Raw genomic sequence first — 22,061 nt, 5'->3', positions numbered from 1 at the left:
TCTGTCACAGTGAGAGTAACACTTTGTACAGGCTATTTTTAAGTGGGCCTATTTTATAAAAGGGAATTAAGCGTTGCATACTGAATTATTCATCAAAGCACTTATCAGCTTAAACAGTTAATAAAAACAACATTAAAAATAAAAAGATCGGTATCGAAGCAGTATAGGTAATTAAACACCTAAAAAAAACCTTGATGCACTTCCACTTCCTTAAGTATATAGCATGAGGTCTACAAAACTATCCAACCCGTGAGCGACTCTGCTGTCTGTTCCCACACGGTGTAAGAGTATTTATGATGAAAAGAAAAACACCAAAGCCTAAGTGAAGCAGCCTGACTATGATTAGTCCACAGTCATGGGTTAGGAAGGATAAAACGGGCACAAAAAGCACACAAACATAGTGCAAAAACAGTTATTGTAGAGAGTATTATTTGTCATAGGATACAAACTTTAAGTGGTGCACTTTATCACAGAGGAAGCCCAATTCTGTTTCAAGAAAAACAGTCCTGATCTGGAGGTAAAAATAATGTCATGCCAATGTCACGCCAGCCTTGTCCAGATACTAGTCATTTAGTATCTGGACACTGAGATTTTGAAATACAAGGGTGGCATGACATCTTTTAAGCCTCTGACACGGTTTTATTCTTCACAGATCTGGTTGTTGTGGCAAAAAAACATTTTCTTTTTGCTGATAATGGTGATTAATTATGAGATAGACCTGCTCTGATGTAGCTGTGTGTATGAGTGCATAGGAGCAAGTCCTGCCTGGGCTTCAGAATAAAGATTTCTCCAAAACATTAATAAGATATTCGTCTGTCACCGGTTTCAGATGGGTGTGACAGACAGTTGGATTGGCCAATTAGGAACAGACATGGGCGGTTTAAAAAAAAAAAGAAAAAAAAAAAGAAAGAAAAAGTATTGAAAAACAGATTTCTGCAGATGAGAAGTTTGAGTTTGTTCTATAGTTTACAGATGAAATACTTTGTTTCACATGTGACACTGAAATACACATCTGATTGCACGGTTCTGAATGATTTGGCTTTAGGTGTGACGAAGGCAGTGGTTACCAGACTGTGTAAAAATATAGACAAATATCATTCTGGACTTTTTTCAACTAAAGACATTAGATATATATATATTTTGTTGATTATAGAGAATATTCTATTACCTAAATAATTCAAGTCTCAGTTAGCTGCCTTTACTCAAATTGCAATTTGAGTGCAATATGTAGTGCAGCTCTAACCTTAAAAGGGGCTGTGCATAATTTATATTACCTCTCTGGCTAAGAGTTATGAAAAGCACTTAAACTAATTGCTGCGAATAATTGGGATGTTAATAATGTGTTGGTAAAGTGTGGACCCCTGCAAACCACTTAGTTCCATTTTTCCTGTATTTAAGATGTAACCAAGTGATGGTGAAAGACAAGACGGTTTTGCTAGCCTCAACTTAAACGATGCAATCAGGTGCATTTAGCTAAAAACTTATCTTGCATGTCTTTGAACAAACAGGATCATTCGCCTTCCAAACCCTGGTCCTCTATCAGATGAGACCAGCAGGATGTGAAGCAAGTGGAAGGAAGTGGAAGCAGGGGTCAGTGGGAGTGAGAGGGACTGATTTGACATCCTTCAGTACAGTCCTTCAGGGTGTCCTGGCTGTGTCCTTGGTTGCGTGCAGGCCCAGCAGATGGACCCTGTCTGGGCTGGAATGTGAGCCTGTCTACAGCTGCTCGGAGCGAGTGAGGGCGGGAGACTGGAGCAGTGTTTATGTAGCTCACTGTGGGACAAATCAAATCTATTACTACAATGGATGTGGACAATATGGGGAAAAAAGTACTGGTATGTGAAAAACGATTTGAAACAAACTCCACAGAGGCAGGGTCAGGTCATTTTAAAGGGGGTATTTTACACAGCGGTCAGGATTCAGCTGCGGCGGGTTGTAACACAAATTAACGCAGTGGATGAAACATTATTTTTAATTGCCAGTCAGATTTAAACCCAAGACCAATCCAGAACCTAAACAATACTAAAGCACTTCTAATGTTTGGGTATTCTTGCATATTCAAGCAGTCACCCCTTCAGAACTCTGAGAGCTTGGTCCCACACCATGTCATCTGGTGGTAATTGGGAAACGTCTCCTCTGAGCTTTTAAAGCCCTTCCAGAATCATTATACTTCTTTTCAGCACTCCAATTACTATTACTAATCAGCAAACAGACTTCAGGGCTAACTGCTATTGCTTTAAAGAACACATATTGTGCAAAATGTACTTATAATGTCCTATGTTGTTCCCTCATCAAAAACATGCCTGGAGTTGTATTTAGCTCCTTTCACACTTGTTTCATTAATATTGTTTACGAGGTGGTCTTAGTCTGAGCCTCAGAAAACACTCCATTTCTATGGATCATGACGTCAGGGGTGGAAATCAGCGGTATGTCTGCCTTCAAATTGCATTTATTACAATCGTAATAAATGCAATTACGTGCCTCTGGACAAGTTTCTTAATGACCTTTTAGGGATGCACGTTTTTGTTTTGTTTTTAAGGCTTTTTTTGGCCCGTAGGCTTTATTAAACAGGAAAGGAGAGCATGAAATGAGGATGAGAGAGAAGGGAGGACATACAGCAAATTGTCAGTCGGGATTCAAACTCACAGGATGTACTTTTTAAATGTTTTCTTTAACCTATAGTTGGAGCGGTCAACAGTCGGTTTGCCGGTTGCGTTAACACTGGGCTTTTTAGTTGCTGTATTTGATTGTACGAGTGATAATTAGCTCAGAGAACATTATGAGCATAAACCCAGAGCAGAGACAGCGACAGGTCTGTTCACAACACGGCTGAAGGAAAGCTGATACAAACACTGTTTTGACACACTCTTGTAGTGATTATGAATAAAGCACTTAACGTAAGAGTCATGTTGTAAAGTCGCTAACTTTAGCCGCTTACCTTGTGCAGGTAAAAGATCGAAAGAGTCCATCGGAGGCAAATAGCTGTATGTTTTCTCCACAAACGTGAAATCCAAGGTAAATAAACCAGGTAAGCTTAATATTAGTCCAAGTACTGCAGTGTCACTCATGTTTGCAGTTTTGTGATGAATCTGCTATTTTGGAGTACAAACTTTTCACTCAGAGACATCACAGTTGCATGAGGGAACGTGTGGCGGCGCAATTGTGTATTACAACATGTATAACGAGATCATAAATGAAATGCACCAGTCAATGTGGCAAGATGTCTTCACCATGAACACCCCTAGTCTGTGGCAGTAGATGGCATACACCAAGTCCCTGTTTGAGAGCATGTTTAAAGGCCAACAACACTACAAACAATGTAATAATGTGTCCTTTAGTCTAATTTAAACAGCGCCCTTACCCTTTTCTGTGTAAAAATCTGCCATCTGCTGTAAAAATATCTTGTTTCTTGCCATATGGCTGCAACACTACACCAAGGTGACTGAGTGTGTGTGTGTGTAGTGACCCCATTTGATAAACAGGTTTTACAGGTGGACCACTCCTAACCTGCAACTTGTAACTGCTAGGGAGTGGAAAGTAGAGGGCTTAAAGGTCACAGGGCAAGAGGTCACCAGGGTCAAATGTTTGTGGAATCTCTCATTGTGTGGAAACAGGGTCAAACGTCATAGGGGATTTACAATATTTTGTCAGAATAAATTGACTGCAAATCCATCACCATTTGTCAAAAAAGGCTGTACTAGGCTGGACAGCTAGATTGTTCAGGCTTAAGACTAAATGCAGTATTTTCTCCAGACTGATAAGGCATGTTGACCAAACAGAAGGGGGGCCTGTGCGTGGGACGTGTCTGCGGAGAGGAGCGTGGTCAGAGGCCCACAGACACGCATGGCCCATGTCTGTATAATAAACACTGCATTTGGACTGAGAGAATGCACAGGTCACAGGGAGGACGCAGATGTTTGTGTTCCTCAACCTTGCCTGAAATAGTTCTGCTTTCCTTTGGCTAAAATGTTCTCATTAAATCATCACCTCGTCCTGCATAAGCTAGCGTTAGTTTTCCTCTGCTGTGTAATTCTCTCTGCTGCCAGAAGATGGCGTGTCAACACAATTCATGATGAGAGCTTGCCTCACAGATATAAAGTCATTCAGTGGATAAAATATTTGAAGTTCTAAAGTCTTCTCAAAGCACTTCACTCAATCACAATAGCCACAGGTGGGGGGAACAGATGTGGGTGCTGCGCCTCTCCAACCTGCACCAAACACTGAAACACTTCCACAGTCGCACGTGTGTGTGACGTGTCCTGGACCGAGGACACAACAGCAGTATCAAAGCCAAGCACAGGCAACAAACCACCAAACAGTCATCGCAATTTGAATAAACGCAATTAGCAAATCGCAAAGGCTGCTTTAGGGATGTCACATTATCACATTTTAAAGTTACGATTATTGTGAGAAGATACAATTTCATGATAATTTACTATTCTTCACAATTATTGGCACTTTGAAATCCTCATCTAACTGATACCATTCCTCACTAGCTTTATAAAATCAAACCTTCCGAATTAAACAGTAATGATATTGGCCAATAAACGGCCTGATAATAAAGTTCTTTGTTGTAGTTTTACTTTTTTGGAGTATAGCTTGAACTAAAATGATTCATTTTTGCTGCCTATTGTTTATTAGTTCTTGCATTTATATTTTGACCTGAATAATCACGTTATCGATTAACCGAATAATCATGACATCCCTCACTACCATCATGTCCTCTACAGAACAAAACGCATGTTCTGAAATACATGGGATTCTTGTAGTTGTAGTAGTAATTGTAATGTCAACTTTTCATCCGTTCATTAGTAAAAACATACATTGCAAATCTACTTACAATGCTGTAATGCTATAAAAACGTTGATCAATGACTCTGTATCTCTACATCAGACTACACGCTGTACAGAACTGACACTGGTTGATTCCACTCAATCTGCAAAAGAACATTTCATCCAGAACAAATCCATAAATCCCCCCGTCGATCCTCGAAACGCGGCGTACTCACTGAAGGTCTTGCAGATGTCGGACACGGCCTTGAAGACGCGGTCGGAGAAGTTGACTTTGACCTTCATGTGCTTCATGTTGGGCAGCTGGAGGCGCAGGAGCTTGTGCTGCGGCGTGAAGAGCAGGCGAGCGTCTGCCTGGATCCCGTACTTGTCCAGCGTCCAGTGGGTTTTCAGCAGCCACGTTTTCTTCTTCTCCCACCACAGAGCGTGATCCGACCAGTCCTTCTTTACATCTGCAACACATCGGGACAATGGCAGGGTTAGTGGAGATGTACAGCGACTTCAAGCTGACAGTATTTATGACAGTACTTTTGAGTGTCATATTGTATCTGTCTGTCAAAATGTATCTAGAGAATCGATCTGACTGAGAAGTGCTATGTTGGCATTTCAGGTTGAGGGCGATATTGACACGAAAAGAAATGGAACATGCCGATACGATAAAGTGTCACTCCAACAGAAAGGTGTATTTAGAAGTATTGGTTCAGGTTTAATTATCAGACAACTGTATAATGTGTTAAATGAATCACAGAAGTGCAGAAATAACACCCTATGCACGGTTTTGTTGCATTTTTTACTTTACCTAGCAAGTTCCTATGTTTGTGAATCCTTTACATTGACAATGGCAATAAACCTTTTCTGACTATAAATGATATATTATGTGTTATATGTTAAAATTTAGCTTGAAATCTTCAAAACAACATTCACACTATTATCTACATTTTAATAAATTGCCAACCTTTAATGTCAAGATATACAAATGTAATCAGTGTAATCCCTCAGTCGTCCAGCAGTGTTGTGATTCAGTTGTAGTCATGTGGACACTGTCTTTTCAACACATACACAGGGAGGTATGTGGACCACGCCTCTATCACCCAGAAGCCTTCTTATACCAGCCTAACGCCTCAGTCACTGCTTGTCCCGCACTCCCTCTCCTTGTAATATGCTTTCTGTCAGCGTTCAGCCTTCTAAGAGGGGGGTCCCGATCCGGCTGGGCAGCTTGCCGAGACGGCGCCCCCACCCCGAGTCTCTCGTCCCCCACCCTGAATCTCTCGTCCCCCACCCTGAGTCTCTCGCCCCATCGGTCTGCAGTCCGAGCCGCCGTGGACCGCCAGCGTCCCTCTCACATTCATAAATAACCGTTACTGGCACATCTTGGTGGTTGTGTGGTTCTTGCTAATGAAGTTGTGTAATGTTCAGCCTGGATTAAAAGAGGTTTAGTTCTGAAGCGGCGAAAAGATGAGATCAGAGGGCAAAGCATTCAGCTGAGCATTGAAGATCATTTTGCTAATCGATCATATAAATCTAGAGATAGAGACTGGTTGCTTTGAAGGCAAAAGGACTGTCAATATTTTCCAGGAAAGTTTGGAACAATACATCCGTCTGTATTTGTATAGAGATTGGTATCAGTCTGGACATGGTATAGTCTCACGTGGCGGATGACCAGGAAAAAGAAAGGACAACAAATATCACAGGAACTGAAAAACAACTGATTTCAGAATCAATGAGCGAAGCATAAAACTCTGAGGCGAGTGTTTTCTTCTAAAAGATAGATGACCAATGGGCTAGTCTGTTTCACATACATCACAAAAATACACAAATCTGAATAGTTCTGTTGGAGTTTGACTGAAGGTGCGATGGAGGGAGTGGTCAAGAATTGAAAAATGCTGTATTTCAGCTCCAATGCATTGTGTATTTGAACCTGACACGTGCACTTTAAATTCCAATTGTGTGTTCTTGAGTTCCTCCATTTTGGGTCTGAAAGTCTTCCTCCAGGGTTAAAGGGGCATATGAAGATGTGAGTGGAATTGTGAAGGGGGGGGGCGGGGCCACGGGAGTGCGTGGGCGGAGCTGAGGAATGTGTGAAAAGACGTACATGCCTGTGTGACACTGTGGGCTATCATATTCCACTGTCCCGCTTTGTCCCTGGGCCCTTCCATAGAGCAGCCGGGCCACACTAAACCGCCTCGTCGCTCTGGGCCTCGGCTCGGATGGGACGGGCACACAAAAGCACTCTCACGTAAAGGGGCGGGTCCAACTCCGTGGACAAGATACTGCATTAGAATTGGAATTAAGAGCTTAAATTTACTGCAATGTGGATTAAAGGATTTCCAGATTTAAAAAACACAAAATATCTAATCATTATTTACTGAGAAAGTCCATTTAAGGCTGTTTCTATTGTACACCGAGACTGTTTACATACATTATCAATCAAATAAAGGCTGAAATATGGCCAATGAAGGCTTCTAAACAGAGAATCTGCATGAATATAATTGATTAAAATTGCAAATAGTTTATACTTTTAGCAGTTTTGATATAATAATGCTACGGTCTTTGTTAAAAATGTGTTTTGGAATCCAGATTACAATTACAAAAGAAAGGTAAATCTGTGAGAAACTTGTCCTTTCAGGAAACGTGTACGTGTCAATAGAACAGACTTTAGAGTTATTTGTGTAATCAATTAGAACAAAAGTAAACCATTAGTTTGCTCCGTACAGTTTAGATTTTTTGATTGAATCTATAGTATAGTAAATGTAAAATCCTTTTCATGACAGATAACTTTTGTCATTTATAAATAATTGTCTATAAACTCAATAGTAACGTGTTGCAAGGGCTGGGCATTGCCAGTACCTCACAATACAATACGTAACCGATACAGGGCCGATACAATACGTATCCTGATACTCAGAACTTGATATGATACATGGATATCCTTTAAACCAGTGTTAAAAAAAAATTAAAATAAAATGGTCACATTTATATGGCACTTTTCTACCTTCAAGGCACTCAAAGCGCTTTACATCAAGGAACCAGTCACCCAGTCACACACCAGTGTTCACAGACACAACAGCAGTATTATTCACCTGAGGCAGCTGCGACTGCCCCGCCCACCTATGGCTCAGTGGATCTGTTTGATGATGTAAAATAACAAAATGCATAGGAATTTCACATTCACAAAGTCCTTTTTATCAGAACTCAACTGACTTTAATTCTCCATTTCAGCCGCAGATTCAGCCATAATGTAGCAGTCACAGGTTCATCAGTTAAACTCATGATAAAGTGCTGAGTTTATGTTGTTTGAAAGTAGACACAGAAAGGACACACAATACATCACATTGATATATTGAGTACAGTATGAGTTAGGCCAACAGGAATGAAAGAAAGCTATGGACTTCTGTTTGGTCATGATTTCTGTAACCGGGAATAATCATCAAATAGTGATGTTTTTTCTCACAATAATGGCAAACAGTAACATTTGATATTGTGAAATCCCTAGTCCCAGGGCAGCTACGACTGCAGAAACAACTGTCTGCATGAATCCTCAAAAATTAAACGACCACCCCACAACAACAATATTATTCAAGATGTAACTCATTTATGACGACCCCACCTGCTCCTCTCTTTCCCTCCACACAACAGTGAAGCAGCCATTGATCCTTCCATCATCCCGCCTCCTCGGTGATGTCATCAGTCTGTGCAGAAGTCATTTCCCTCCTCACATCTGCATCCCCTCTGTCTCCTCATGACTCACACACACACACTCATAAAAACATTTACCTTCTGTGGGCTGGAGAGCTTTACATGGAGTCTGATGAGTCATGTTACGTTCAGCCACAGACAAAGCCTTCGTTTAATGTTGCCACGGTATACGTGGCATCACCAAAGTGAGGACTGTCTTAAAAATAATACTTCGACTTGTGCATTATATTGATGTTGCTTTTTAGCATCTACGGACAACCAATGACAATACTGTATTCTAGTGTTACTAAATCACACCAAAAGCCGATACATCTGAACAGGTATAAGATAAAGAAACCGGTAAAAATCTGTTATCGGTTCCTCTGCAATTAAGCCTTTTTAAAATTGAGATAGAGATTCAGTCATTTCAGATCGTCAATGATCAGCCAAGCATCGGCTCCAAACCACGTGGTTTTCAGGTCATGGAGTTCAGAGAGTCAGGAAGAAAAAAACATTTTCATTCATACATTTTTTACTTTATTTTATCAAATTGTAAAGATTTGACTGTTAAATATGATTTTATTTTATAGTTCAGACAATATCCTGGTTGGGTCTACCATTTGATGTACTTATTTACGGGCTGATATGGGCCCAGATTGTCGCATACTGTTTTCTGTATACAAAGCTGTTAACTGAAAAGGTGAGATTGGTTCACATCTCTGATTAAAAATCCACACACTCTTTTATACTCACAATGTTCACTTCATTTGTTTAAGAGTACACAGTATTTGTTCCCTGGAGAGTCCAGAAAGACAACTCTCAGTACTGTTTATACAGATGGACGTCAGTCTGGTCCGCATTTTCTGAATCAGCCTGAATCAGGGACACTCATTGTCTGTCCGTAATATAACTGTTTACAGGGAAAAAAGGACTGAAAAACATCTTGAATTTCTGCAGAATCAATGAGCAAAGCACTAAACTCGGAGGTGAGAGGAGTTAGAATTTGTGGTAAATAACTGATGACCAATGAGCTTGTCTGTTTCATATTCATGTATGTGTGTGTTCTGGGTCCCAGGCAAGAGCATTCGAGCTGGACCGCCGGGCAAAACGGAAATGGCGCAAGTCAAAGCTCCAAGTTTAAAAAGAGACTTACAAAGAGAAGCTGAACATGTAAAACCTCATTTTATGTAGAACTATGGAAGGATATGTTTCTGAAATAATCTGAAGCTGCAGTAACAACTCTTGTGTCCCGTTTGCCACAGTAACAGATGAACAAACCCTCCAGCTCAGCTGCCGTTAGAACTCATTTCCACATCCAAGTGTAATGAGTTTGCATTATTCTTTAATGACAAAGTTTAGAGCATTAAAATGCTAAAAATCCCACAATGCAAAAAATAACCCTAAAACCACCAAGACACTTAGAGCTGACTCACTTTGCACCTGTAACTGACAAAACTGTCCAGGAGATCATCACCAGTCTGAGTTCATCTACATGCTGCCTCCATGTGTGAGCCTCCAGATTTCTAAAGTCTGAACAGTTTACTAGCACCTCTCACTCACATAGTTAACATGTCGTTAAATCTGGAACATTCCAGGAAGTACCATCATTAGTCCTGTTCTCAGGTCTCTGCACTGCCCCCTGTGGCTCAGAGAAGAGACTTTAAAGCAGCTCTGCTTGTGTACAAGTCTCTCCATGGCCTAGCACCAAAGTACATATCTGACATGTTAGTGTCATATGAACCATCTCAGACTCTGAGGACCTCAGGGACCGGCCTCCTGCTGGTGCCAGAGTCAGGACTAAACATGGACCGGCCTCCTGCTGGTGCCAGAGTCAGGACTAAACATGGACCGGCCTCCTGCTGGTGCCAGAGTCAGGACTAAACATGGACCGGCCTCCTGCTGGTGCCCAGAGTCAGGACTAAACATGGACCGGCCTCCTGCTGGTGCCAGAGTCAGGACTAAACATGGATCGGCCTCCTGCTGGTGCCAGAGTCAGGACTAAACATGCGTTTCAGTTTTACGCAGCTAAAATCTGGAACATTCTTCCTAAAGATGTGAGACAGGTTCTACTCTGACGATGTTCAAATCTAAGCTAAAAACTGTTTTGTTTTGATTGAAATGATTTGCTTTGCACTCTTCTCTTTTAGGTTTTGAACCGTTTTATAATTTCTGTCATGTCTGTGATTTTAATGCATTTTTCCTGTTGTGTGAAGCATTTTGATTTTCCTTGTGTACAAATTGTGCTCTACAAATAAACTCGACTTGTCTTGCCTTTTTCATAGTTTAATGTAGTTTTTCTCCCAAAGGTCTGTCCTTAACCACTTCTTGAAATTGTGAAAACTCAATTAGTATCCCACTTTGATTAATACTTTAGGTCAGACAACTCATTAGCTCTGGCAGATATAATAGAAGCTGATGTCATTACTTTGAAAAGCATGTGCACTTTAACCCGAATCAACCTCCACCAGCAACGTCAGTCCTCTGGTGACCTCCCCCATCTGTCAATCAAATGCTACCATGGCAACCGGCACCTTCCAAGTTTGTTTTTTAGTGGCCTGGCCTTCACCTCCCAAACCCACGTGTGTCCCACTGAAAAAAGGCTCCATCAATGGGATTAGCCGAAGAGGAAACCACAGCGCTGTGACAGAAGCCGGGCTAAACGGGTTCAGGAGAAAAGGCTCGGGGTGATTAGCCTAGTGTCCGCTAGCGTCTCCGTGCGGATGCCATTGTGGGGTGTGAATGGGGGAGCGGGGCGGGCCTGTTTGCGTAGCTGGGGGGGTAAACATTGGAAAGGAAACGTCCCCGGGCGCGCGGCTGGAGCTGCATGGGGTGCGGGCTGTCAACGCGCCACTCTGGTGACCCAGCTGTGGGGTCGGGGCAACGGGATTAGAGAAGCTGCTACTTTAAACGAGGAGCTGGCGAGGCGCGTATCAAGAGTAACATTTTTTAGCTATATATTGTGAGCGAAAAAAGAACAAGGGATGGATTGGAAATAAAATGTACGCAGTATTATAGAAAGCGGATCTCACTTTTGCCCGGGAAAGTGGCTGTATCAGATTTATGTTCATCTAGTTGAGTAAAATGTGTCTTGCCCCAGGACAGATGTATTGTAAAAGCAGGTCAAAATGAGGACGCCTTGCGCTAAAATTTCTCTTAATTATAAAGCATTTAATCATCCGAGAACCAGGAAAAACACCGTTAGCATGCTCGTTGTTGTTAGCTTTACCATGACGGCAACAAATACGCTTATAAACTCATTATATTAATAATAGGATGCTCGGAATGCATTAGGAATACGTTTGGACTGTTGCAAACTGTTGAAAATTAAGTAAATCAAAATGTGCAGCCAATAGGGGTGTGCCGAAATATCGATATATTGTGATACAGTATTGATATTGTGGGCTGCAGTAGCGACATGTTTTGATTATTAAAATGCGTGTATTTCATGAGCAGAATCGTGACGTTATTGTATCGTGAGCCATGTAATAGAGTAATAGCAAATAGATTGTATTGGAACCAAGTATTATTTTACACGGATGACAGTATGCATGCGTTGTCACTTGCCATCATATTAAAATGTTCAATAAAAAAGAATTGTAAGCAAATAAAAGGCCTACGCACCACTTGCTATTGTACAAAAACTCCAGAGAAAATGAGGCATAACCTACTGTCCTATCCTAATATATTTGTATATTTTGTAGAGCAATAATAGAGCAATAAACGTTAAAATGTCTTTACTGTGGAATCATACCTATTCAAATCAAGATAAACATTTAAAGTTAATCAGCTATTACTTTTTGCAGTGAATTTGGAACAAGACTAATGACTTTGCAATTAAGGAGAAAATGAAGCTGGGATTAAAGCGTTTCCATAACATTTGTGCTGCTGGTATTCTGTACGGTGAAGCAAATATTTATGATTTATAGACTGAGAAGCCATTACTCGTTTGAATTTGGCGAGTCATTGAAACATTGTGATTTCTCAGAACTGTTTGGAGTCAGGTTTTTATTCCTGCATTGCCCTTGCCAACACAGTCCGGCTGCCCCGCCCAGCCCAGCCACGCCCCTCCCACTTCCCAAACCAGACTTCCTCCGGCCTTGATTACGCTTACCCTTTGCCGTGTTGTGATTGGATGTGCTCTGCTAGCATAGCTGTTCAATGGGCCCTTTCTGCAACAAGGTGGTAACTCAATCCGCTAAAAGGGAAGAGGGGAGGGCCGCGCGGCTAAATATATATACGACTTGGCGAGGCTGACGTAACCCAGCGGCACGGAGAGGCCTAAGTAATTGGGTGCATTAAAACGTGGACACCGGCAGGACTGAGGAAGGGGGAGGGGATGCTTGTTTTATGACCTCTGCAGGACGTGAAAGATGATACGGGATTGTGGAGCAGATTTGTAGCAGCGATATGTGTTGGGATCCATCCATTAGCCACATTAGCTACATTAGCCTAGTTTGTTTATGTGTGCGGCTGCTAACAAGCTAAAGCCACCCTGCTAGCATTGCGGCGCAGCTGCTAACCAGAGCCGCAATGGAAAATACATGAGGAAATAAACATAAATCATCTAATTATAATGCGAGTGCGGATGCAATAAAGCAGATAAGTGGTTTATCTATGCAAGAGCTCGTGTGTGTGGGCAGGACGGCACCAAAATGTATTCGAAATTACGTTTGTCTGGTTGCGTTTTCTTTTCTTTTTTTTACAATGGAACACTCGCCTAAGGCCCGAAGTCACTGGGATAGGCTCCAGTCACCCGCGACCCCGAAAGGGAACAAGCGGTAGAAAATGAATGGATGGATGGAACACTTGGTATTGGTAGAACTGTATACAAAAATAAATAATATATTTAATACATTTTTAATATTTTGATGCAAAACATACAATTTAAAATCGACATGCTTTTTTATAGTGGTCAAACTTTGAATCAAGAAACAAAGTTTGACCACTATGCACTTCCACGCAGCTGCGTTCTCAGATCGCAGAAAAATCGTCCATTGCGCCTTTAAAATGATTTTTAGGCTGTAAAAGAAAAAATAAAAACTTTCACTGCATAAATATTCCGATTACTGCAGTGTAAAAATGAGTGTGAGCTGATCTGATTTTCAAAAGATATAAAACTACTATGGAAAACAAAACTAAAAGCAAACGATATTTCACACATTTGTTAAAATGATGCAACACGTTTCACAAAGGACTGTAAAGTAATAGTGCAGGAGAAAAGACGTATACATTTTGTCATATTAACTGAAGCATCATTTCAACAAGCTTCTGTATTGCAGTTATTGACATTGCGTGACTAAAAATACACCGTTAATCGTTCCCTAGAAACTCCATTTGACATAAACAATGATAGATGCCTCCTATAGAGAATGCACAGGCTGTACATTCAGCCCTCTTTTGGTGTGACTATCTTTAGTGTTTACATTAGCAGTAACCATGTTTATGAGAGGGGGAGGGGCCAGGCGGGGGGAAGGGGGGTGACTTCAAAATTCATGTTGGCTGGGATGCGATTAGCTTTGAATTGTTGCATATTTACGAGACTTTACAAAAGGAAAAGGAAATTGCACCCATCATTCAGTGCTGCAGGAGGGAGATCGAGAGGCGAGACGAGACGTTCGATTAAACCTGTCACTATCAAATTTAGAAGTACAATTGCTGCTTGAGAACGTATTAAGCCAAAACAGTCAAACGTTTGGACACTTTTTTCTGTACATTTACTACTATCAACATTTAAGACACTGAAAACATCAAGTATATGAAGCAAGATGGAGTAATTATATAAACTCTTGGCCTTCTCTCAATGAAAAGTCTCAGCAGTGAAGTGAAAACCATGTCCGCTTCATCAGTGGAGAGTACAACACAGTACAGGAATCGAACATATAAAACATGATTTATTTCACACATGGTTTTGTCCCATGTGTGTTCACAGTGATAGTTTCAATGAAATAATAAATCCTTGTGTGTAAGACCTGCTGCAGTATCAGCACAAACATTTTACTAAATTAACAGTATACAAGTTAAATGAGCTTAAATGAAAAGCAGAATGAAGCAATATTTCTAGCTTTTATTAAATCGTGCTTAATTTTATGATGATGATATTCAGAGGATATTATCAGAGGTGAAAAGAGTGCAGGAATATACGTTTATATGCAGGTTTGGGAGATTAAGCAGGTTTCTATTCCATTTTTTATCTGCTCTTTTACCAGTCTAATAGTTTCAATAGTTTAGATTACCGACAATATATTTGATTCTAATTTCTAAATCTCCAACACAAACTTTAGGTGTAATTCATTTTTCAATAAATCTTCTGCCGTCTCTCCCAGAAAGGATGGTAAAGATGTATTTGACGGTGACATGGAGGCCGTTGTCATCCGTCTGTCAGATGTTAAAGCGCTTCCTCAGCTCATTACACTGGGCATGGTGTTACCGTGGCGACGCGGGCGGACGCCACAGGGGTGTTGACGGGAGGAGGTGACTTGTTTTCATTCACAACAAAAGGCCAGCAGCAGGTTTATCAGTCTGCAGTGTGCCCAGTACAATATGTGCCCACGGCCAAATGTACTGCAGGTTTCCATGTAGTATTGGAAAATTGTATACAGGTATTTATGGATAATTCTATGACCTTTCAGTTTTTAGAATGAAGGTCTTCTGTTTGTTACATTCGCTCCAATGTGCTTGAATGTGAGATTAAGCCTCATCAACACACACCGAACACTGCTCCTAATAAGGCCATGAAACAGCACTTTGTTTTAGACCAACGTTATATCAAAAAAACATGTGAAACATAGGGCGAGGGTGTGTGAAGAGAGGATTGGTGTTGGTTTAGGCAGGTTGGAGTGAGTTTAGAGAGTTTAGATGCATGGAGAAACTTTGGGACAGAATCACTGCTGTAAAGTTTTCAGCAGAGCAGAGAAAAAGAAAATAGTGGTGCCTTTTTTGTGTGTGATGGCCTCTAGTCTTGCCAAACCCACCGACCTTCCTCAGAGTGGGGCTGGTTCTTGGCACTGCCCGGGTTCCCTCTGGTCCGCAGGTCCATTAAACCCCACTCACAGATCAGATGCATTCCATTCAAGCGGTGCCAATAGTGACAGCTCCATGCCACTTACTGAACATTAAATATGCAGAACATTCAGTGTTTGGAAACAGGAGGAAATCACTTGACCTGGAGGGAGAGGCCCTGGAGTGAAGAGGCCCTGGAGTGAAGAGGCCCTGGAGTGAAGAGGCCCTGGAGTGAAGAGGCCCTGGAGTGGAGAGGCCCTGGAGGGGAGAGGCCCTGGAGGGGAGAGGCCCTGGAGGGGAGAGGCCCTGGAGGGGAGAGGCCCTGGAGGGGAGAGGCCCTGGAGGGGAGAGGCCCTGGAGGGGAGAGGCCCTGGAGGGAGAGGCCCTGGAGTGAAGAGGCCCTGGAGTGAAGAGGCCCTGGAGTGAAGAGGCCCTGGAGTGGAGAGGCCCTGGAGGGGAGAGGCCCTGGAGGGGAGAGGCCCTGGAGGGGAGAGGCCCTGGAGGGGAGAGGCCCTGGAGGGGAGAGGCCCTGGAGGGGAGAGGCCCTGGAGGGAGAGGCCCTGGAGGGAGAGGCCCTGGAGTGAAGAGGCCCTGGAGTGAAGAGGCCCTGGAGGGGAGAGGCCCTGGAGGGGAGAGGCCCTGGAGGGAGAGGCCCTGGAGGGAGAGGCCCTGGAGGGGAGAGGCCCTGGAGGGAGAGGCCCTGGAGGGAGCGGCCCTGGAGGGAGCAGCCCGAGAGTTGCAGGGTGTTCCGGTTGTGAGGACGCTAAAGGGCGAATGATCTTAAAATGAATAATCATGGGGTGCACGGTTAGCTAGGGCGAGGTTTGACCCAACGGTTGTATTCAATAGGCCTTGTTGGATTATGGCAGTGGGAGATAAAGGACACGTTCCCTCAGCCAACGACAATTAACTCCCTCAACACTGACTGACGAACATATTTAAGGAGCGAAATATATTTTGTTCAACTGTGTATGATCAGTAATAAATGTAAGTGTAGTCTGCCAAATCAGAGTTGCTTTTTTCTTATGTCACTAGTTGACTGTATAAAGACAGAGTTGTAGAGCTTTACGTTTGGCAGTGGCAGCGGCAGCTTTTACAGGAGCAGATTTCCTTTCTCAATATTGACACTCACCGTCGAAACTCCGAATGTTGCATAACCTCTATACAAAATACAGTCGACGTTTACAATTTAGTGGAGCTAAAAGGTAACAGAAACCATTACTGCCAGTCTGTTCATCTTGCAGGACTTCATTTGCAGTTTGTTAGCGAGGAGAGAGTACAGCAGGGATGGAACATTAGAGTGGCTTCCACAGAGACGCACGTTTTATATCCATTTGTGTCATAACAACCCAAACAGAAAAACACGAGCCCTCCCCTCTGCCCGAGCCCCCACAGATTTACGCAATTAGGTTTCATACAACGGACCGGGGGAATAATGGCATTAGCAAAGCAGCTCTGGAGGCCGATCAATGCTGCAGATATATTCACTATCCTCAGGCCTGGGACATGATGGCTGTACAAGGACAACAACAAGCTTCTGTCTTTTCAACAGTGGAAACAGTCATGAAGCAAACCTCCCGGCTTAATATGGAAATGCAGGCCACATGCAAGCAATTCTAACAAAGCACTTAAGAGCACATTACATTTGTATGGAATTATAGGTAGAATTTCTGTTGCTTCTTGTTTTAAACATCCTTGAAAAGAACAGTGAGGGGGCATAAAGCGGTACCTGGGGGCAACACACCCAGATCTTGAATTTTAAACATGGAAAGGAGTAAACTAGCAATTCTTTACATCGAAACTAACTAAACTGACAAATGCACTTATTTTTTGGGGTTGAATACGGTTAAAAAAAACAAAAGATGGCCTCACAATGTGTATCTTATTTTGGTATAAAGTTTGAATTCTCGACACAGTATTACTAAAAGTAACACCGCCAGTTCCTTCTTTTTTGTGATGTCATTAGGTGGAAATTATAATATTGCTTTTACTTCTTTCGACCATTCTCCCTCTTAAATTGCCAACACAGAGATGCATCTCAACTTTGTCACCATGTTTCAACTCTTATTTTGTTGAAATGTTATTTATAAAGTCCCAATATACAATTGACTTAGTAGTTTGACTAGTCAACAAATAGAAACATTTATTGCTGTCAAGTCGACTACTAAAATACTCATTAGTTGCAGCCATTAAGGGATCATCTCAAAATGGGTTGAAGCTGAAAAGACGTAATATTTTTCGTTGCTTTGAAGCTTCAATACATCGTTGTGGCAGTAATTGTTTTGAAATCTTAAAAAACTCTCTCAGCACTGAGCATTAGGCCAACATTAGGCCCGCCCCGCTCCCATGTGGATTGAGTAAACAAACATGCGCAACAGGTGACATTATCTGGAGAATTCATAACTTCTACTGATAAACTTACCAAAGGATGTTCAGGGACTAAAGGTGAGCAGGGTCTATCAAGCTACTATCGTTTTATCAACGCGTTAACATTTTATATGAAGCCAGTCTTTCGTCTTTTGAGGGGGGAGGGGGTCCAGAGAGAGATGAAAAAAAATGATGTCTTTTCAGCTTCAACCCATTTTGAGATGATCCCTAACCGGACAATACAAACTCTAAAACTCATACAAATGGATCTTATAACAAAGGCAGTGGCAGGATATATTCAAAATTGACCAAAAACATTTTTATCTGATGTTCATTAATAATAGAAATGTGTGTGAAATATCTTAAGCATCAAAACATTGAAACCAAGACCTGAATGATGTTTTTAAAATAGTGGGACCTTTAGGATATCTTTGCCGTGAGTAGGTTACAGTGGCCTCTTCACATGTTAAAATAAACCCTGCAGGTCTCTGAAGGACGGAGAGCTCAATGAACTCTCAAAGGACACAAGGCTACAGCAAACAAAAAGAGCAGATCACTTTTCCATTTCCTCACAGGTGTGCGCCCTGCTATGACAAAGGGCCACCTCACAGGGTACGGCAACAGAACAGGGACAAAAAACAGGCCACAGAGTCACAGGGGACTGCAGAGAGTGTGCAGTATTTAAGATGCAACTGATGACAAATACATCTATCCAAGCCTTGAAATAATTATTTTTCTGTCCCTGTCAACATGACAGGTACCAATCATTTGGTACCTGTCATGGCCAATTCTGAATCGGTCACAAGTGTTTTATTGATGTGTTGATTTGGCTTCTTGCTGTCACTGCCAACAGTAAAGACACAGTAAACACGGTGGTCTTTCCTCATCTCCACCTCAGTCACAGTGAAGCCAAGTGATACATACACTTCCTCATTTTATTAGCTTTTGGGTGACTTTTGTTTGTTTCGTTATTAGGGATGTCACAATTTTAATTTTAGTCCCGATTATCATGAGGAAAAATATCACGATTTTACAATTATTCACAATTATCTGAAAAAAGTAAGGAAACATTTAGTTTTTTTTTTAAATAATTAACTTCCCAACTCTTTAATACAGCATATTCATTTAAAAATAAAATGGCCATAAATTGATTAAATAATATAAAAGTATGCTTATTGGCCCCCCATTGTAGCCCTTTTAAGCATTATATAATTTATTAGTGAGATGATCTCCATGGTAACGCTGGGGGAGGGGCTTTAAACTTTCATTTAGCTCACGCCAACAAAAAAAAAGATTTGTGAAGAACAAAAAAGCATTTACAGGTAAGATTACGCTCTGGAACTACCCGTCTCCTCTTCTCTCCCTCTGGGTGGAGCGTCCGACGCTCAAACGCTCCCGACGTGTTGCCCCTCTTTTTGAGAAGGACGGCTCTAGCCAGTCACAGGCACAAAACTTAGCGAGATCGTCATCAATCCATTTCTTGACAGTGATCTCTGTCCTTGCAGCCGCTGTTTTTTGTTTGTGTTTGACAGCGGCAGCAGCGTGGTGTTTCTCAGCGCGCACATGCGCTCCACTGTTTCCGCCGCTGTACAACTACAACAATAATCCGTCGACTGTAGTGTGGCGCGCCCAGTTTGTGCATAGTAATCGCTTTGGGTATGTTCACCGCGCTGTTTTTGCCAATTCAAAATATATTACGGCAACAAATTTGCATCGGTCAGTATGTCCGGAGCCTTGATTTTTGCGTCGGTCATTGGCCGTGTCCAACCCGTTATTTCGAGGCTTGATATCTATATCTATATAACATGTAGACATGTTCAGACCTAAATCCAATCAAGAATCTGTGGAATGATCTGAAACATGTGCATGTACATATGTGAAAAGTGAATGAAGTACCGAGGAACTGTTTTGATGCAACATACCTACTAAACCAGATATGTTGAACTAAACCAGGAGCAGGGATGGGCAATTAATAACATTTTATGAAGCATCTCAGTTTGACCTGTATTATTGTATTAATCACAGTTTTAACCGCCTTGTTATTCAGTATGCTGAAACATGTTTGCAGTAGGGCGGGGTACCAGTTCTGAATGGGTCTTTTTTCAGCTCCTGCATTTTTGAGTATAAATAAATGGCCAAAATTGTGAAAAAAAAACAACACTTTCCCTGCATTTAATCACGCTGCGTTAAATCGTATTTTAAAATATCTATTGTAACTGAAAACCACCGCGGAAACAAGTGAACGAGAGCCATAAAGCAGATTTACACAGGATCCACACCCGCTTTATGTTCCTCCACATACAGCACGCGCAATAAGGGCAATAATTCACCTTTACGCCTTCAAAATGTGTTTACCTGATGGAAGAGGATGACTATGTGGAATCTTTATGCAGATATGACTTATGCTGGATTTGAACCTGACCTGGACCAAGCACGAGGACGATGGTTTTAGTTTGGAGTCTTCAGCTTCAGACCCTGCGGTGACTGGATTTATGGATTAATGGATTTATTATGAAGCACATGCAGACGTTTGAGGCTCTGCTCTGAAGACTGTATATTCTGTTGTTTCTTCAGCTCTTCTGTTTACGCTGAGATGATGCACAGTGCTTTGTGTGGACGTGGACGACTAGAGTTAAAAACATACCGACTTGCCTGGTGTCTGTGCCGTTTTATGTGTCGTGTTCGCTCATTGACGAGGATTTCTTAAGCTGAGGAAATGGAAGTTCGCACTAAAAGATCTCCTGGACTTTTTGGGTTAGTTCCTACTTGGGTTGGACACCATCTTAATAGTGTAATACTTCAGAGCAGTTCAGAATGTACATGCTACTCAATCTCAATTCAGTATTCTTTTACCATGAACATTTTCAAACAACATAAAAGGTAAAGAACTAAATATTTTGTCATTTTGTCAACTGAAGGTTTGCAGTGCACTATTGCATGAACTGTAACGTGTTAGTGAATATTACTCCGTACACAAAACAGAAGTACTCGATCCAACTGACTCCTCCTGATTCAGTTGCTTCTGAGCAGACGAGAGCATGAAATGTAATCAGTGAAGTATCTGCGGCTCGAACAGGAAAGATCGGGGCGGGGCTGGACTCGGGATAACTACTTCCTGCTCAAGTGATCAGAGCGAGGGATAAAGAGCCCGCCAAAACTCACATCCACGACACCGCTTCAGTGCGTTCAACCGTTTCATGGCACAAACTAATGTACGCCACTAATACTGGAGCATTAGGGACTCATGTTTTTTACAGTATAAGTCAGTCATTATTTTTCGATGTGTCAAAATATTTTAATTTTGCAGCCGACTTTGTTGTAAAAAGGTTATATTGGGAATTGATGCGGCACAGGGAAGCATCATCATGAATTGGTCTTGGAATAATTTACAAAAAGACATTGAATTGGAAGATGTAGTGTCATTTGAGTTCTATAAATAGGAAAAAGTGAAGTGATTGAGAACTGTTTGTGTTTTCCTTCAGATAAATAAAGGTATGAATAAAATTTCAAAAAATCTAATCTTAACCTTTGCTTTATGAGAAGAAATTCTGGACTAAGAAAATAAAATGCAACATTTGTATTGATTCAAACTAAACTATTAAAAGTATCCTGGGCGATATTTTATTTTGCATTTTAGGTGAATTTATGAGAATTTTACAGTACTATCCAAACAGAGACATTGTATTAGAACTGTGTGGAGACAGCTGCGTGTAACTCTTCCAGACACTGTCACGGTTCAACTTCAGAGTGAGAGGAGGGGCTAACTAAGTGGGCGGAGCCAACAGTTCATTCTACATGTTCGTCATGTTCAAAATCTAGTATTAAAAATATGGTACAGGCCCTTTAAGCATATTTGAAATGGCCGCTGGCTGCTTAAAGTTGGGTTTGATATCACGTGGTTAAAGTCTGATCCAGTGGTAAAGGGAAGGGAACAGGACGGAGAGAGGACGTAAAGGCTCCAGAGGAAGTAGACATCCTGTCTCGTGTCCACCGTGCATTCCACCGTCCGACAACGCAATTCTCTGGAGGCGCACACTTCCAAGGATAAGCCCGACTGTCCTTATAAAGTGTTGGACAAGTCCAAGCAGAAGTCATCAACAAATTCCAATCAAGTGGGAAAAAAGTTGAAAATCCTATTGAAAATGACAGGAAGTTCACCTTTTTACTTTGTACTGTGTCTCAAATCCACCTCAAAAGTTCATTTGAATAATTACAGATGAGATCAATTTG

General features: G+C 41.7%; 2 protein-coding genes across 5 annotated transcripts in view; one reads left to right on the top strand and one right to left on the bottom strand.

The window, feature by feature from the left end:
• lbh (LBH regulator of WNT signaling pathway) overlaps nucleotides 1-22,061 on the top strand; it is a 472,239-nt gene that overhangs the window by 61,721 nt on the left and 388,457 nt on the right. The gene's annotated exons all lie outside the window — the stretch shown is intronic.
• Nucleotides 1-22,061, bottom strand: part of fermt2 (FERM domain containing kindlin 2) — a 77,332-nt gene that overhangs the window by 42,544 nt on the left and 12,727 nt on the right. For all 4 annotated transcript variants that reach the window (XM_072457463.1, XM_072457464.1, XM_072457465.1 and 1 more), the window contains exon 3: nucleotides 5,009-5,242. In XM_072457463.1, coding sequence (XP_072313564.1) covers nucleotides 5,009-5,242 — 234 coding nt within the window. The remainder of the gene's footprint in view (nucleotides 1-5,008; nucleotides 5,243-22,061) is intronic.

This window comes from Eucyclogobius newberryi, unplaced genomic scaffold (genome assembly GCF_026437365.1).
Source record: "Eucyclogobius newberryi isolate DKJ021-1_F unplaced genomic scaffold, fEucNew1.0.hap1 SCAF_21, whole genome shotgun sequence".
Taxonomy (NCBI): Eukaryota; Metazoa; Chordata; class Actinopteri; order Gobiiformes; family Gobiidae; genus Eucyclogobius; species Eucyclogobius newberryi.
Note: the sequence above shows the minus strand (reverse complement) of the source record. Positions and strands in the feature narration are given on the sequence as shown.